General features: G+C 41.4%; 1 protein-coding gene across 1 annotated transcript in view; it reads left to right on the top strand.

Moving 5' to 3' along the window:
* Positions 1-649: 649 nt before the first annotated feature.
* Positions 650-15,225, top strand: part of EFCC1 (EF-hand and coiled-coil domain containing 1) — a 49,727-nt gene continuing 35,151 nt past the window's right edge. Inside the window, exons 1-2 of the mRNA XM_042880369.1 lie at positions 650-1,318; positions 2,590-2,996. Coding sequence (XP_042736303.1) covers positions 650-1,318; positions 2,590-2,996 — 1,076 coding nt within the window. The remainder of the gene's footprint in view (positions 1,319-2,589; positions 2,997-15,225) is intronic.

Below are 15,225 nucleotides of genomic sequence, written 5' to 3' on the forward strand. Positions count from 1 at the left end.
ACTGAAAATGAATATATACGTATATGTTAAACATGAAAAAACTTATCAGTTCATCCAGTCATTCCTCACGCCAATCAAAAACCTAAGTTACTAATCATATATCAATTCCAACAAGGGGACAATATTTTTGTATCTTTAAAGATACAAGAATACCCAGAACAAAAACAAACAAACAAGACCAGAAGTAAATCCATAAACTGAACATTAGATTCCTAATTACTGTAAAATCAAAGGCCACACTACTGTTTTGAATCATAAACACACAGAAGATCATTGGTGGATAGAACTCAGCCCTTGGACACAGGAAGCCTGATTCTGTGGAACACTGACTTCCCTGGGAGGAACTCTGGGTCTTGCAACATAAAAACCAGGAGGAGATCTTCATAGAAACAGCTTTGTATGCTGCCAGTCTACCAAGTTAAATGATGAAAAATAGGATCTTTTGTAGAGGACAGTTAACAGACTTTCTTGTAAAAGATGCTTTTTCTCGATTGTTCAGTCCGTGGAAGTGGATCACTGTTCTCATCCAACGGCGGGACGTGCAAGCAGTTTCAGAGCTCCCAGGGCACGGGCGGGGCGGGGCGGGGCGGGGCGCAGCCGCCGCAGCTGCCGGCGGGGCCGCGGCCGGGCAGGATGGTCGGCGGGCGCGATGGAGCCGCCTGAGGGCTGGGACCCGTACGGGCGGCCGGCCCGGCGCACGCAGTGGCTGGTCAGCGCCCTGGCTTACCACTACGGGCTGGACCGCGGCGTGGAGAACGAGATCGTCGTGCTGGCCACCGGGCTGGACCAGTACCTGCAGGAGATCTTCCACCACCTGGACTGCGCCGGGGAGGGCAGGATCCCCGGCGAGGACTTCCGCACGCTGTGCCAGGTGCTGGGGCTGGAGGAGGCGGCGGAGGCGGCGGCCGACCCCGAGGAGTGCGCGGCGCTGTGGGACGGCCTGTCGGCCGAGCTCACCTTCCGCCAGTTCCACGCGCGGCTGTGCGGCTACTTCAGCACCAAGGCGGGCAGCGCCGTGCCGCGCCTGCCGCTGGGCCGCGAGAGCGAGCACATCGAGACGCAGATCCGCCTGCGCAGCCCCCGCCGCCGCCGCCGGCGGGACGCGGCCGGGCCGGGCTCGGGGCGGCGCGGCGGGGAGGCGGCGGAGCGGCGGGCGGCCGGGCCGTGCTCGCCGGAGTGCTACGAGGAGATCGTGGCTCTGGAGCGGGCCGAGGACCGCATCGCCAAACTGGAGGAGGAGAACGGCAGCCTGCGGGAGCTGGTGGAGGACATGCGGGCCGCCCTGCAGAGCAGCGACGCGCGCTGCCTGGCGCTGCAGGTGAGGGTGCGAAGCCCTGCGGCGGCCCCGGGCTGCTGCCGCCCCGGCGACTCGGAGCGAAGCTTCGTTTGCGCTCCCCCTTGGCTTTTCGGGCAGAAATGCTGTAGGCTCACAAGCTGTGGCAGCGTTACACATAGGCGACGCTCTGCAAACCGTCGTGCTAAAATTGCAGACGGGTTTAACGAAGCTGTATGCATAATGCTGCTTTTTCCAGTCGCGCAGCAGCCAGCCAGCTCAATAACATTTACACATCGCTGTTTTATAACTCATAGAAGCAGCTTTGGGAGCTTTATACCTGCATAAGCAGTTACTTGTTCATAAATGCTTGAACTCGGAAACATTAGAAGTGTATTTTCTTCAGAGCATGGACATCAGAGCCCAGGGCTGGAACCAGTTCTGCTGGGGACTGATGAACAGCCCCTGGCTCCTGTGCAGTGCCCCAGAAGTTGTGGCCTGTTCCTGCTGTACTGGCTTGAGTGAAACGAGCAAATACTTAACAGCAGTTAAATTACTCTGGCGTGAAATAGCACAGAATAGACAGAGCACTCAAGGGCTGTTTCCCATTCCTGGTGACTCAAATCAGGATGGATTTAATACTATCACAGCAGCCATGGAATGCTGCTCATATCTGCCACTTGGCATTAGCTGGCTGGCCACCTTCATAGCGTCCAGTACAGAGGCAAAGGATAGTTTTACTGTTTTCAAATGGGAAGTCAGAGGCAGACATGAATCATAGAATCGTGGAATAATTTGAGCTGGAAGGGACCTTCTTTAAAGGTCATGTAGTTCAACTGCCCTGCAATGCACAGGGACACAAATGAAGTCACTAGTCAGAGGTCCCAGGAGGAATCAGGAGCACAAAGGTGAGAGAGAGCTCCAGAACCACTAGCTGCTCTTGGTCTGCTTCTGCTGAGCACAGCTTTAAAAAAAAATAAAAAAAAAATCAGAAACTTTTTTCCAGAATACTTGCCTTTTGAGCACACACCAACATGGTGACATTAAAGCTACATAGAAACTGCTGCAAAAAATAATTTTCCTCTTGCATCATTCAAAAATTAAATTTGTAGATACATATTTTAAATCTTTCTTCCAGAGATTGTTTCCTTGTCTCTGCATTGTGCAAAGATAGGCAGTTTGTTACTCACTGATCACCTATATGTTATTGAAGAAAACAAACAAAAACCAATCAAGCCATTTTCAGTCTTGATTAAAATGGCAGTTGTTTTAAAATACATAAATTTGTCCCTGTTTTATGCTTCTGTTCAACATAGGTAGGACTGCGGAAAAGCCACGCTAACCATAAGGAAGAGGGAACCTGTTTTATAGGGAGTAAGAAACTGTTAACACAGAACCACTCCCAGACCAAGTGCCTTCAGAGTGTCCTGAAAGAAGTAGAACTCATCCGGAGCTCCAGGGATGGGCAAATCGAAGAAGCAATTAGATTCAATCAAGAACTAGAACGAGAGCTGAAGAGCTCTCAGGAAGCACTGGTCAGTCTGGAAGACTGCAACCGTAACCTGAAGAGGGAACAAGCAGAAATGAGGAAAAAGGTGGAAGAGGCGAGACAGGCAGTCCGTAACAGTCTTGGCAAAGTGAAGGAGCTAGAAGTGAAAGCTAACGAAGTGCCACGTTTGCAAGTTTACATTCAGCAGCTAGAATCTGAACTGCAGCACTATAGGTAAGTTTGAGTCTATCAAAAAAGTGGCTATATATTCACAGTATGTAAACACAATTTAACTTGAAAATCACTGCTTCTAACTTAATGAATCCTCAAATACATCTTCTAAAATACAGGCAGAGGGAAATTAGGAGCTACTTAGCAAGGTAGGAATCTGAAAGTGAACCCAGAACATCATTAGAAAGCCAAAATATGTCTGCTGATCTATGGAGAGCTGAAGTTACTCCTCACACACAGGGCTCTAGCTCTCAATGGTCATACTCAAGAAAACATCAAAAGCAATTCTTAACAGTCTTTCAGTCTGTTTCTAAAACACTTGATTTTTCACCTTCACTAACTAGAATAAATTCAGTAATTTCCTGCTGGCTGTTACACATACAAATCCAGCTGTAATCAGCTTGCTGATGCTCCGCTTACTACTAAAGCTTTTCAGCTTGTCACACGAATTGGAGAAAAATACACAAGGCCAACCTCTGGCCATTAAATTCTGTCAGTGAAAAGGTGATGAAGTTACAGCAGAATCTGGAATACTCAAGAAGGAAGAAGTTAAAACACTTCCATTAAAACCACATTATAAAACAGTGAGAATCTCAAACAAAAAATACATCATCTAACTAGAAACCAGTTTTTGATAGCATAAATAAATGTTTCCAAAACTAAGAAAGTTGGTCATAAACTTAATGGTACACTGGTTTTGTTGCTTCTTATCTCAGATAAAACCTGGTTAGTTAAAACTTGGATGGTTTTTTGTTGCTAGCCAGGTAATTCAGCCTGAGCTTCAAATGACCTGTTGAATGAAATGTTTATATTTTTATTGATCTGAAGTAAAGCTAATGCTAGTACTAAGAGTACTAAAACTAGCATTATCATATGTTATCTATTCTGAACTCCTTGTCTCTTCCTAAACTGATACTTCCTCTGTTTGCTTGTGAGAAGAGTTCATAGTGAGTTATTTGTAGCATCATAGCTATTGTGCTGCCTTATGAAGTAAGGAAATTCTAAAAATAATGATTTTATCCGGTGTCTATAAGCATTGTGTACATTAATATCTCTGTGTTTGCGGAAGATAAAAACATTTATTTTAAAGTCTATAGGATTTTAAAAACACCACTGGGTCACGTAATGTCCAGATGACTGTCATTTACAGGAATGTTTGGATGAATGAACCCTTGCTTCTGAAGTAGATGACACTACTTTCTAATCTATCAAGTTCTCCCTGGCATGAGCAGAACAGACTTAAGATGAGTTCTTGTGCTGCAGAATTAATTCTCCAAAGTACGATGAATCATTAAAAATCACCATCAAATAGATGGAGATGAACTACTTAAGGAAAGTAAGAAACTCTAACTGGGACTTGCAGAGCTGGAACTTCTATGGGTTACATCAAAACAAATAGTGGGAGTTACAAAATCCAAATTATATCTTCTTTGTAAGATATTTTCATCTCTAGTAATTTATTTTAAAATTGCATGCTAATTTAAGGTGAATATAAGGTTCAGGAAAGATGCTGGACTGACCATGCAGCTTATTGACCCTAGGACCAGGGCAGCATCCACATGCAAGACCTTTTAGTGGGTCTTGATTCCATGTTAGCCATCAAGCATTTTCATCTCTATGTAATATAGCTCTTGGCATAAACAGCCTAACACTTAATGATGGTTATGACTTCCATGCCTGTGGTCACAGTCTACAATATGTGGAATGCTGCAGATCCACATATTCCATACAGTGGTATAGAGATGCCCAAAGAACTAGAAAAACAGTAAATAAAGCAATGCAGAGCTCTGTCTTACTGTGATGATAGAGCTTAACACCAGCGTGTTGTCTACCCTATGCAGTCATTGACATCATAGCTTTTCCCACTCAATTTACTTGCTTGCAGGTGTGGTGCAGATGTCAGAAACTAATTTTGCTCACAGAAACCAATATTCTGTTGTGCAGAAACCCAAAACCCTTGGGCATAGCTTAGTAGAGATGCAAGGAAGCTTATGCTGAGGGAAAGACAATAAGTTGGCCAAAGCGTGGAGATGGAGAAACAGCTGCTATATCCTACAGGTTTCTCAGACCATACAGTTGATTGTAATTTCATTGAAATTGGTAGGTATTTAAGTGTGTTACTACTCCAGTGGGCAGTTCTCTGTGTCCACGTGCCACAAAGTTTGTAAGCATATGAGCAGGATCTAGGTTTGGCAAGAGCTAATGCTGCAGGGTAGTAGCAGAGAGAAGTGAGTGGGGATTTAGTATACTACAGAAAGCATTAAGGCTGCAGATTTGTCTCCTGAGAATTTACCTCAACTGGCTTCGTATGACCACTATTTTAGCTCAGGAAAAGTCCAATTTCCTTCAGAGAGGACCATATTCAATAATGAGACTAGTCTTTGAGTTTCTTCTGCTCTCCTCTTTATACTTTAATATTTCCAAGGTAAAGAAGAAAATGATTTCTTCTTTAGGTTCCAGTTTTCAAAGCTCTGTAAGTGCCTAGATCCTGCATCTATAGCTTCACTTTAGATTATCTGGCCATCAGTTAGTCCTGGAATCACAATGACCTGAAATTATAAACCCTAAAAGCATTTAAGTACCTGCAAGTGATTAAATATTTTTCTGACTTGGAGTACCTACAAACAATCACCTTTTCTGCCCAGAGATTCACGTGTCTGTAGATCGCATGACAAAAGTTTCTATCAAGGTCTGTTAAATATTTGCTAACTGATGGCTGTATGAATTAAAAACAAGTTGGTCATTTTACAGTTTGCTGCATCAGGGTTTGAAATTTCCCAGTCACGTTGCTAGATTCCTGAACCAACGTAGACCAAAGACTTTCCTTACCCTAAGATGCACACTGTATTCTTCCATGCATGTGTCAGGTTTTAGTCCCCTGTTTTCTCCACTGTTAGAAATTTCTATTAATCTTTAATTATTGTTTAATCCCTACCAATTTAATGAGTCAGCTGAGACAATTCAAAGGTAAATTTTGAGAAAATTCCTTGCTGAAAAGCATGAGTTAAATTCATTTTAGAGCACAAAGACATGTCACAAGAAATTGTATGTCTTATCATGTGGTACTGTAATAAAAATATGTAATTTATTACATCAGTATACAGGAAAGTTTAAGAGATTATGCAGGCTACATATTTATGCTGGTCTTCACAGAATCCTATTTTGAACTGGTACACTTGATTCCATTTTCCTAGGTATAAGGCTTGTCATTTGTTATTACTGAAACTCAGCTTCCAGAATGCTGCCATTCCCTCCCAGTTTGGTGTCAGTTGTATATTTGCAAGTTGGAAGGATGAAAGAACATACTGAATGTGGTGCCAGGACAGGCTCTGGCTACCTCTGCTTGATTGATTCTCTTAATCTGAGTGCAAATCACCAACAGCTATTCCTTGAAATCTTTTTTTTTCCCCACAGTAAATTTTATTCCAGCTCAAGGTGACACCACCCATATATTCTGATAGTCCTATGGTGCATACCATAGGAATGTCACACAAAAATGCTAGCTACTACTCCTAGTTTTCCATTCAGCCATTTCCCCTGTCAGAGAAGGAAATAAGATTGGTATGACATGAATTGTTCTTGCCAGATACAAATTGGCTCTGTTTTCTATACGACATTGTAGGTGGCTGAAAAATTGATCACTTAATAAAATTTACCATTTTTTTCTCCTTAATAGCATTGGAGGGAATAATAGGATTTAACAGCCTTCTTTTTTTTTTTTTTTTTCATCCTAGTGTAAGAAGTAAAAGGAAGGGTCATTTTGGATTTACACAGACTTCATAATGGAGATGTTCACAGAAGTTTTATGTTGCTGTGCTAGCCAGCAGGACAGTAATTACATAGGTCAGTGAAAGGGGCCATAAAATACCAAAAATGCTTCCCATATGCATGGTCTGTCTCCCAAATTACTTAATTATCCATCAGCATTTCTATGTGTTAATGAGTAGGAATATTTTTTACTTGGAATGCAGTGTGGCTTGTTTCTTTTCCTCCCTGTCTCTTATAAACGTGAAGATGGAGGCCTCTATAGCATCATCTCCCTCATCTTCCTCTCTAACGAAGTTGTCAGTGTTAATCTTTCTAAATAGTTACACTTTATATTATCCCTATAACAGAAGTCGTTCAATTTTTTCTTGTCTTTTAGCAGACAGTGTCCTGATATTTTCTCTAAGTTCCCTGATTATCCTTATCTCTAAACATAGCAAGATGGACCAAACAGACCCAAATCAATAATCCAAGAAAAAGAAAGGAATATGGAAATATTCCTAACCAGTACAGAATCAGTTCTCTTAATTGAACAAAGAAAAGATCTAGGAAGGAAACCCTATCCATAAAATAAGGTGTAAATAGTAGGTTATGTCCAGTCTGAATGATAATGTACATTTTACAGTTAGCCATTCTGTTCTTTTATTTAGAAAATTAGACCTTGAATAAAAAGAATCTGGACAACTTTCTACTTGAGTAGTGTCATCAATATCAGCTACTTGCTGATTGTAAGCTGATGTGCATTTTGGGAGTTTATCAGATGGCTCAATTTAAATGGAGCCTGTGAGTGTATACTTGCTGGACTACACAAAAGACTGCATAGAACCACAACTGATAAGTACATCCTTGGACTAGAGCGGTGACAGTCAGGGAACAATGGTGACAGTCAGTAAGAACAATGACAGGAAGCTGAACTCATGAAGATCAGAGACATTAAACAAGCTTTCTTTATAGAGTCCTCATCTCTAAGAACATTCAGACTTCATATGAACTCATGATATTTTACTTTCTAATTTTGCTTATATCTAATATTTTCTTCTACCTAAGACTGTGAGAAGTTATATATTAAATAGAAGTCTGCCAAAAATGTCAGAATTTCCAACGTTTTTCAAGAAGTTAACAGTAGCAGTTTAAGACGTTCCCATCATATGAGCCTTAGGCTATTTGCATGTCTCTAGCAACAGGGGAATCATAAGCTAAACAATCAAATCAGATCACTACTCTCATTAGGAACAACTTAAAGAAAATGTGTGATTTTATAAAACGGGATGCTGGAATGTATTTTTATATATAGGAGAAATAATTGTACAGAGAAGAAAATGTATAGCATCTTTGTATGGAAGGATTAGTTTTATTTTAAATGCAAGAACTGTTTTTTAAATATATTTAAATTATATTTACTTCCCATAATAATAACAAAACCTTTACTTTAAAACATTAAAACTTACGCAAGTCCGTTTATCCATAAGGAAGCTTGCATGTTAATTCTGACATATGACATGTAGTCAGTTTTCTGCCTTCTTCAGCGCTGCAATGATGATTACATGGGGAAAGCTTTCCCTGGTTCCTCACTAAACCCACCTTCTTATCTGGCTGCCCTTGTTTGCTGTGTTTGGAGTCATTCACTGTGAGCACAATAGCAGACGCACATCTATGACACCGACCGCTCACTGGGCTGGACATGCTTTCACCGGATCCAAGGCTTCTCTGCAGCTGTGAGGAGGAGCCGTTTGTGGAATGGGCTGAAGCCGTCACCCAGCAGCCCTCATTGTACAGCCCTTCCTAGCAATTGGGATGTCAAAGTGTGCAGCCTTGCTGGAGTCAACAGCAACAAAAAGGCAGACTGAGCCAAAGGAATTAACTTTGTCGCTTTGTCACCTGCAGTATCACACAGCTGCCTTTTAAAGCCATTCTCTGCACTTCTGTGCATCGTGTGAATCATTCTAACCCCTCCTGCCCCACTTGTTGCCAAGGAGTGTGCAGGTGGCATTACTGCAGCTCCCGACCAACTCTGGGACAGCCCTGCACTGCTCCCCCTCTGCTGGCTGCCCAGACATGCACCCTGGGCTTTTATAGTCCTTCACCCAGAAAAAAGATGCCTTCTACTGCCAAAAGTTTCCAGGTGCTGCTATGTGTTATCCGACGGGGATTATGGCAGCAAAATGCAGAGATCAATTTCACACACTAAGGTAACTCCTTAACTAAAACTGCTCTCTGATGTACACCTTTCACATGATTTTGTAAAAATGCAATCCCTGCTGGAGGCTGTGCTCATCGCTTGGAACAGTCACCTCCACAGTTACTGCCAGAACAAAAATTCAAATGAAAGGCACACATCATAAATAGTTCTCAACTGCACTGCAGTTAAATGAACTGCTGCCTGACCCCTCCTCTACCAAACATGGGTGGTGTGCCACTGAGTGTCACAGGGCTTCCTGGGTGCATTCTGTCTGAGGGCCCAGCTGGGCAGTGACAGGACGTCACCAAGTGCACTGCTGGTGTGCTCAACTTACAGACCTCAGAACTGCACTAAGCTTGATATGATTGGGCTTGCAGTACTGATGCATCAGATCCCTCTGCATACAGATACAGGCAAAGAAAACTAAAGCTTGCATCATGGTTATTCTGGGAATGGAGTTGTCAGTTTGACAAGACTGGGATTTATGCATCCTTCTTGGCCTGTAAACCAACTGACATCAGTGTATGAGAGCTGTGCAAAAAGAACAATTGTATGTTACCAAGCAGAATGCATTAGTGAGCCAGGAGCATGAAGCCTCCTGTCACAGAGTGTCGTAGCTCATTAGGAGCCTCATGATCCAGCTACAAGGACTGCTAGTGGTGCCTGCAGTCGCCTGTTTGCCTCTATCTTGCTTCTTACACAAACCTGCCATGTTCTAACCACTTTTATGCAAAAGAGCATCTGCAGATAGGGAAGTTTGCCTAAGCATTTCAGTTTTCCCTGTCTCACTAACACAGCTCTGCCTGACTGGGCCACACTGTGTTTCTTGTGGCTCATATGGTCAGACCTGTTGGATTCACTGGGGGCATTCCTCTGCTTGTAGGACTAACAAGACCATAACCAAGAGATAAATCAGTTACAGATTGAAAGTCTTCCAAATCTTCCTGAAAGATGCTTTATTAAGGAGCCAGCCATAGTTTAAATCCTTACTTTTTCTTCAGGTTCCATTTCTTCAGTTTAGTAAGACAAAGTAATACTATATCTTAAAGTAGTTGTTCACGTTCAACTTGAGTCTTTTAAGTCTGTCTCCCTAGACACCAAAGACTGACAAAAATCTGAAGTGAAAATACCAGAGTCTAGATGCTGAGAGGACCAGGCTGCTGACAGTACTGTAGTCAGGCACTCAAACATACGTGTAGCATCAAGTGCTTAGTGACTCCACATAGCCTCTCCAGAGGCTGGACTAAAGCAAACATGCCAGCCCTGTTTCAAGTGGTTTTAGTGCATGTCAGTTCTGCTGTTAATTCACATAAATTACTTTGAAAATCAAACAGTGCTGATAATCTATCTCAGGAACAACCCAAGAACTCTGCATTTCTTTAAGCCTTGTACTCCACTGAAGGTACAAAAGGGAAGAAAATTGTAATTTTTTTTTCTACATAAAACCTGAAAATTACTTCATTAATTAGGAGCAATTATTTATTCTTTGCTCCTCATCTCTCTTTCAGGATATATAAGATAATTTGTAAACAGATACTGATCACCTAAGTTTTCAAACAAATCAAACTGATTCATTCTGCCAAAATATTCTCAGAATATGGAAGGTTAATAGCCTGCAGGGGAGGAGGCATCATCTTGAATACATCCCAAAAATGACAATGATCTGATGAGATACGAAGTCACATGGAATAGTTCAAGGAAGATTTGCACATAAAAGTCAAAAACGAAATTTTTTTTTTCATTTATGTGCCAGGAAAAAGCACAGAATCCTGAAAATTGGAAATGCTAGAGGAAAAAACAACTCAAACTCCTCTGACTTGTAAGAAGCAGCTTGCAATGACACAAGACAGTTATTTAGCAGTACTGCAAATATTTGCTGGCGTGCCATGTTCTGTTTGTCCATCTTCTCACTGTAGCCATAATTTCTGTTGGACCATTGGCTATGTTTACTCTGCTACTCTCTTCCCTACGTTTTCATGCACATTTTTTTTCAGCTTTATCATCATCTTGTCTGCATGCCATGCAGGTGATTAAAATCTAGACTAGTATTGCCTTTCTAGTGCTTGACTGAAGGTCTTTTCTTTGTGAAATCTACTCAGCATACTTGCCAGATTTGCCAGGCAGTCTGTATCTCAGCTATTCAGAACTGTAACCACTGATGCAACCTAAACAAAACTGCTGCCCTTAAACTAGAAAAGAGCTAGGGAAGAATGTCCTGCACAGTCATGAAAACTTGGATTGAGCAGTCTCCACATCTGATTTTAAAGCTTCACATTCCCAAACTGTAAAAGCAGGACACAAACTAGAATTTCTATCTTGCATTTTCAAGGGGAGGAAGGAAAGAAATAGAGATGGGTGATCAGCTGTTTGAAGTATTGATTCAGTCTGTTCTAAAGAGGAGATATTTCCACAATTCCAGATATCTAATTATCTATATGCTCAACTCCAGCAACATGGAAGTTGTGAGAAATATTAAGAACCGAGCATTAGATCTTATTTATAAGACATTTTAATGTGTTTTTGTAGTTTCTAGTAATGCCCACCTGAAAATCTGACTAAATTTGATAAATATGCATGTGTGTCCTTAGAGGATCACAAAGTTTTGGGTCAACTTCAAAGACATGTAAACTGAAAGCATGAAATGAAGCTTGTTCATTATTGCAGATCCCTTTTATCACAGGATAATGACTGAATTCTGTTCACAAATGTCATTTCAGTCAGTACATGGGAACATACTTTATGAAATAACAGATTGGATAATAAATGTCAAATATAAACCTTGAGCATGGCACATCTTTAAAATGTGGATTTGTTCCTCTGTAGAACAAATAACTACAGCCTTCATAGCATAAAACTCCTCAAAAAATACAGCACAGAGGCTCTGATTGACTGTGTGTTGCAGACCTCCACCTTTGTGGAAAAAAGTTCTCTCAAGAGTGGGCGCCTGAGTTTCAAGTTGCTAATTGCATCACATTACACATCATCCATTTCAAGAAAGGAGGTGCCAAGTATTAGGAAATGGATTATGCTGGAAAGCTCTCAAACCTTTCAATAGATGCATAGAATAAAGTCAGGCCCTGTGTTTTGTTTCTTTTCATAGCATAGTGCTTCAGTATAGGTTCATGATGTCACATTACTCATAACACTGAAAAATCTGGTACACAGAGCACATCTGCTCTGCTTCTATTCTCTGTACTTGACCCCATCTCATGTCCTTGGCATTAGTTCATGTAATGTAAAAGTATCTGGTACTGCATATGGTGAGGTCAGCCAAGTTGAAAGCACAACTTGGTCAGGTTTAAGCGGAGCTCTGAACGTGGAACGTTCACACTGCTGGAGCTACTGTGCCTAATCAGAACTCTGATTAGCAGAAAATTACACAAGGCTGAAAAATGAGCAATCAAAGCTAGTGCTCGTGAAAACTGCAGAGCAGCAGGTTATTTGTGTCAGCAAATATCCAAAGGTGGAATGTCCAGCAGTACACGTGCAACTGGAGTTACACCTATATTTTGTGATGTATCAAGGTGTTGACACCCACTACATCTCCTCCAGAGCTGAGTGCACCAAAGCAGCATCAGCACAATGTTCTCAGCACCTCAAAGCTGCATGGCATAAACACTCAAACACCAGCTCTCTGCAATTAGTTCATGTGATTTTGATACCATACAACATAGTCTCTCCCCTAAAAGCCCAATTCCAGTGGGTACTCTGTACTGCAGAGCAAAGCGAAAACAAGGGAGGTGTTTGTTTGTAGTGGTTTGACTTGGTGACAGATCTGGCACAAGGTAATAACTGGACCTCTCTGACAGTGACTGTGCCCATTGAGCTCAGAGCCAGTACTGCCAGAGTCTTGGTTGTGATCAGCCTGGCTTTGCAATAGGGAAAGTCCTCTGGCTGTGAAATATTACCACCACTGAGGTAATATTCCTGGATGAATGCACCACCTTTGAACCAAAGACCTTTCAGTGTAGCCAGAGGGCTGATACCTGTCAGAACGGTTATGATTAATCTCCGTACAGCAGAATTGTATACTTGCTCTATTCTGGGGCTGCAAGTCTTGCACTTGCCACTTTGTCCCTTGTCAAAAAAACAAGCTCTATAGTAGTGTCCTTCCTATAATTTGTGTGCTGTGTTCTCCTGTCTCCCTTTTATTACATCTCAGCTACAGTCTGATTTTTTATTTTTTGCTCATTATCATTTTGAGTTTCCAAGTGGTTACAAATGCATTTTAAATAAAGTACATAAACTTAAAGCTGTTTAGATAAATCTTAGACAGTATATGAATTATTCAATGGGCAACTACATGATGCTTTGATTAGAAAAGTCATTTTAAGTTTGATGTTCTGCAACAGAAATCATGTTTGTTAGCTATCAATTATGGAACCTGTCAAGCACTTTCTTTGGTCAGTCATATAACACTCAACAAAGTGTTCTGCCTGGTTAGAACCAAATTATGAGAAGATACAAGGAGCCATGGGCCTTGGTGCTCCACCTACTCAAGTCTAATTCTATTAATCTGCATTTACCTGTGATTACATACAGGAAACACAGAAAATAGCCCCTGAACAAAGCAGTGACTGTGTAGACAGAGCTCACAAAAGCCACATGGATCCCTCCAGTTTATCTAGTCAGTCCATGGAAGGCAGATCTCAACTGGCAATTTCTCCCTTCGTGTGGCTCTATAAAGAAAAGGCCATGAAGAGCAGGAGCAGGGGAAGAAAAAGCACTTTTGCTCATTATCGTGAAAAAGGAGCTGTCAAAATGTCACCTTCTTTCATCCTTCCTTCTTTGCCAGCCTTTTCTTGACCCAAGGGATGGAAGCTTAAATCAAACAGTCAGAATGAATGATGAAAGTGCATGGTTTGTACTAAACAAAAAAGGAGGCTGTGGAGGGTGGTAAAAAAGGGGGCCCATCCAAAGCAGATAGACAACACTCAGCTGTTTGTTTCCTCAATTTCATTATGACAGAGGCCGGTGTTTGAACAGCCCTGGTGGGAAGATGAACCCCCCTTCATTTTCTGACTGTAAGCACAGTGTGTATGGCTCCTGCATGCATAAAATACACTGCAAGGCTTAGATACCTATTTTGTGGTCAGAGGGAACAGGATTAGTGGGAAGAACAAAGTAACAAAGATGAGATTGATCTCAGAAATGGCCGGAGCGCTGGCTCAAAATAAAACTTCAATAACAAAACATGGCTGACTTCACCAAAGTTCTGCATTGCAAGGAGGATGATGTAACAGTTCACAAGAGGCCAGATGAACATGAAGTGGGAGAGCTGCTGAAACATGGAAAGATATCTACGTACCGTATTGCTTTTAAAATCAGTTTCACGAATTATCTTCCAGTTCAGGATGCAGAAAGCCTAATTCAGTTTCAGGTTTCTATTATTTTGGTGAAGTTAAGGAAACTGATTCTTTTTAATGTTTGCTTTGTGTTTTAACCAACCTTAAAATAAGCACTTTTTTAAAGACAGTAATCCTCCCAAGACTGTGGGAACATATGCTCCTTTGCCATGATTACACACATGATAGATATTGTATATATATAAAGCCCTTTATAAATGAATCTATAAAAATCCTGTCTGGCTCAGAATATAGCATACAAAGTTCTAGGTCAGAAGTGAGTGCTATAAAACAGCTGTCATGTTTACATGGCCCTGATTGTATATCCTTAATTTAAATGACCTTTCTTCCTCCCTCAATTAAACAAATTCACACTGCATACATCATTAATATACTTCCTAGATGGTAGGCATTATAAGTTTTATACTTTAAAAAGATAAACCTGTGCTAGAAGGTGCTCTGTAGCACATTAGCAAACACGACCTGTCAAGATGTTTGTATCTTATTAAAAACACTGCAGAAGACTCTGTGGTTCAGAGTTGAGGGTGAATTCACCTCTGGAATTGAATGCAGTGAAGTTCTGCCTCAGAGCAGTTTTCACTAAAAGTGCATTTGAATCACTATCTTGATGCTAATTGTGACTGGGAGCCTTGATTAGTACCTGAAAATGTTTTTTGCTTAGTCTTTATTTTAGCTGGAGAAACACAGTGCTTTCTATCGCCTGGCAAAATAACAGTAAAAAAAGTTATTTTATTTTTAGAGAAAGTGGGAGTAAAAAATTACTTGGAATTCTTAAAAACAAGGGTCAACTGAAGAACTGCAGAATGATCTTAGGGTATTGAGCGACTGGATGATAAAAATGGCAGGTGACATGGTGTTAATTAAAAGAGGCACTCTGGAAAAAAACAGGTCCAGCTTCACAGATACAGTGATGACTGAGCTG

Source organism: Lagopus leucura, unplaced genomic scaffold (assembly GCF_019238085.1).
Source record: "Lagopus leucura isolate 7727_CA_CO unplaced genomic scaffold, USGS_WTPT01 Super-Scaffold_100026, whole genome shotgun sequence".
Taxonomy (NCBI): domain Eukaryota; kingdom Metazoa; phylum Chordata; class Aves; order Galliformes; family Phasianidae; genus Lagopus; species Lagopus leucura.